Here is a 3,631-nt window from a genome sequence, read left to right as displayed (position 1 = left end):
TTATTTTTAATATAAGAATGTACTTGATCCCTACCTAACCCATTAGATCTTGTTTATGATTAATGATCAACTTTTTATTACACTTTTTAAGGTCATTAATGCTTCTAAGTACTAAGAAAATCTTCTTTTTCCTCAAACCCACCAATTACACACCAACCTAGTGTCCCCTTGGTGTTTGGAACTAACTCCAAATCCCTATGAGTTAACTTATAAAACCAAAATAATAATAATAATAATAATAATTGTTAAAAAAACTAGGGTATTTGTTGTTGTTTGTATCGATTTAGTTCTTGTTCTTTTAAATTGGTAACAATTGAGTCTATGAATTTTAATATGTAACAATTTAACTATTGTAGTTTAAATTTTGTAACGATTTAACCTCTATGCTGAAAAATGTTGTTAAGATTCAACGAAAATTCTTAGGTATGTAAATCCATAAACTGATAAAGGACCAAATATGTTTACAAAGATTGAGTAGTTATATAATAAAATCAGACACATAATTGTGATCAGCACTGTAGGGACTAAATTGTTACAAATTTTTAACAATGTCTACCAGACTAAATTGTTTACCAACTCAACTCAAGTTCAAGGGAAGTATAAAGACCACAAGTATTTAAAAAAAATTAAAAATAAATTAAAAAAATTGTTCAAACTACCACTTATTGGAAAACTACCACGCCACTAAATTATAAGTTCGAATCATCACTTTATATTTGTGGTTAACAATTGATTTTTTTTCCTCGCAGTTTAGTTTGCTATCCTTTAGTGAATTATAAACTTGTGAACTAAGATCTTCAACCACGTAGTTACTTAAATCTTCCTAAGTAATTTGAACACAACTTTACATTATATAACATTCTAAAAAATTATTCTACAAAACAAATTGACAAAGATTTCAAATGTACAATGTGGGAAAGAGGAAACTCTAATTTCCCTTTCTTGCAATTAGGAAAAAAGAAGTCCAGATTCTCCTCTATCTTTTTGGTTTTTCTTTACCCTGTTGGGGAATAGTGGTTTCAATTATTATTGCCACCTTTTCATTGGGATTCCATTTTCACCATACTTTTTTTTTTCTAAGCAATGGAAGAACAAGTGGAAGGGACTATATACATGAATCAAAACTTTTCAACAGTTTTTGAGGTTAGAGCCAAGCCAACAGATTATATGATAAAACCACTATACTATTTTGAGCTAAATTAATAATAGAGCATGTGATGATGAGATGAGAATTTTAATCTTCAGCCATGAAAATTATCAGTGTTCGAGTCTCAGTAATGGTTTGGCCATTGGCATTTGGCATTTGGCAATGGCATCTCTGTTTTCTCTCTCTCAAAAACTTTTTTCTGTGAAGAATCAGCTACCACAATCACTGCACCCACCAATTACAACTCAACACTGTTGACCTTTCATTTTCATTCTCTTTAATTCTCTGCAATTCTTGCTCCTTACATACCACAGAGTACTGAGGCCATTTTCTTTTCCATAACCAGAGCCCACCATTGCCTAGGGCTACGGCTTTCAGATTCATTTCAAAGAATTTTCTCCCACTTTTTTCTGTTTTTTAGCTATTGGGTCTCTCTTTTTTCCAATTGGGTCTTCTTTTTTCTCTTTGATTCTCCTTTTTTCTTGTTTTTTCCCTAATGGGTCGAGTTCCTATCACGATTTTAGGAACCTGAGAGGACAGAGAGAAGAAAGGTCTCTGGAATTTTCATTTAATCCGAGCTCTGGCGATGGGGATTTTAGTTTTTTCTGTAATTGTTTCCTTGGATCTGAAATATTGAGCCTCTAGGGTTTTTGTCACCGACGAATCTTCCTAGGGCTCTTGAAAAAGTGGAGATGTCTTTTCGAGATTCCCCACGAAAAGCTTCTCGAATTCTTCCATTTCCATGACCTGAAGAAACCCTCCACTGTTGTCCATTTTTCTGTCTGGGTTTTCAGAGATTTTCGGCCATGGAATTTCTCTCGCCAGCTTCTTACCTTCGAAATTCCTACTGGCTGTTTCAAGAAACCAAAGGAGCCCAATGGACTCCCGAGGAAAACAAACGGTTCGAGAATGCTCTGGCCCTGTACGATGAGCAGACTTCCGATCGGTGGCTGAAAGTCGCTGCCATGATTCCCGGAAAAACCATCGGCGATGTGATGAAACAGTACCAAGAACTGGAGGAAGACGTCAGTGATATAGAGGCCGGCCTGATTCCGATTCGTGGCTACTCCAATCGCCACTCCTTCACATTGGATCGAGCCGATAGCAGCCATGGATTCGATGATTTGAGCCATTTCTATGGCTCAGGAGTTAAGAGAGGAACCTCAAATAAACCTTCTGATCATGAAAGGAAGAAAGGAATTCCATGGACTGAAGAAGAACACAGGTAAATTACTGAATTTCATAGCTCTGTTCTTTCCTCTGTTATAACTGATGTGAAAATCCTTTAGAATTTTGGATTCAAACTGTAGTGATCGAGTTTCTCGAAACCAAATGTTGTAGAAGTAGACGATTGTTCGGTATTTTGCTTAGCATTTTGTCCACTGTCTTGATTGAGACATTGTGCAAATGAATATAGAAGTTCCATGTCCTTTTCAGTTGTGTGTGTGTGTTTTTTTATGGTATCTTATGGCTCTGCTGCTTTTGATTTTGGGTGTTTGTTGATTAAAACCACAGGCAATTTCTGATGGGTCTTAAAAAATACGGGAAAGGTGACTGGAGAAACATATCTCGCAATTTCGTTACGACGAGAACACCGACGCAAGTCGCCAGTCATGCTCAGAAGTACTTCATAAGACAGCTGACCGGAGGGAAGGACAAGCGAAGATCGAGCATCCACGACATCACGACCGTCAATCTTCCAGATGCTAAATCGCCATCGGGGGACAGTAACAGACCTCCATCACCGGATCATCCTGCAGATGCAATGGCTGCACAGCTGCATCAGCTCTCAAAGATGGTTGGCAAGGCCGAGCAGGAATATGACTGGAAATGTCCGAATCAGGGGACGGGGGCCAGAGTTCTCGACTCGATGAACAGTAACATGTTTATGGTTATGCCTCCAGATGGTCCTCAGCAGCAGGAACACAACCTGCTGGGAGGAACCACCATTAATGGATCTGCTATTGAACCTTACTATACTATTTTTCAGATGCAGCCAATGCATCAACATCATCAGTGAACTTTTTTTGTTATGTTTTTATGATTTCTTTTTTTTTTTTTTGGAGATATTTGATTGTTAGAATTTAGGATGCTTATTGGAAGGGACCAATCTTGGATTGCTCTATCAGATGATTGTATGATGTTGCTCTGCTGTGAATATGTTGATGAGGAGAACTAGAACTTAAGCTAGTGCATTGTTATTAGGCTCTGTTGAGAAATTTGCTTATGCAGATCATGATTCAGTGTAGTTTATGAATTCTCATTCCCAGTGATTTTGATTTTTCGTGTTGAGAATCCGAGGCTTAGATTGAGTGTTGATTGCTCGGAAAAAGGAAAACCTTTAACTATGCTTGCTCATTGGTTTTATGTAAAGGTTCAAGAAGCAATTGAGTGAGAAATCTTGTTCACTCCATTTACGGCGAAAAAAAAAACAAAAGAAATCATTGATTTACACTCTAATCATCGTCTTCAGAGGTAAAATCT

The 3,631-nt window shown here is 37.0% G+C and overlaps 1 protein-coding gene across 1 annotated transcript; it reads left to right on the top strand.

The window, feature by feature from the left end:
• The first annotated feature begins 1,211 nt into the window (after nucleotides 1-1,211).
• LOC111019411 (transcription factor DIVARICATA) lies at nucleotides 1,212-3,395 on the top strand. Its single transcript, XM_022295787.2, has 2 exons — nucleotides 1,212-2,372; nucleotides 2,663-3,395. Exons 1-2 carry the CDS (start codon nucleotides 1,954-1,956, stop codon nucleotides 3,165-3,167), a joined length of 924 nt encoding a protein of 307 aa, XP_022151479.1. The 5' UTR covers nucleotides 1,212-1,953; the 3' UTR covers nucleotides 3,168-3,395.
• The last annotated feature ends 236 nt before the right edge of the window (nucleotides 3,396-3,631 follow it).

Source organism: Momordica charantia (genome assembly GCF_013281855.1).
Source record: "Momordica charantia cultivar OHB3-1 chromosome 1 unlocalized genomic scaffold, Mcharantia_2.0 BLBB01000001.1, whole genome shotgun sequence".
NCBI lineage: Eukaryota > Viridiplantae > Streptophyta > Magnoliopsida > Cucurbitales > Cucurbitaceae > Momordica > Momordica charantia.
The sequence above is the reverse complement of the archived record's forward strand: the minus strand, read 5'-3'. Positions and strand labels throughout refer to the sequence as shown.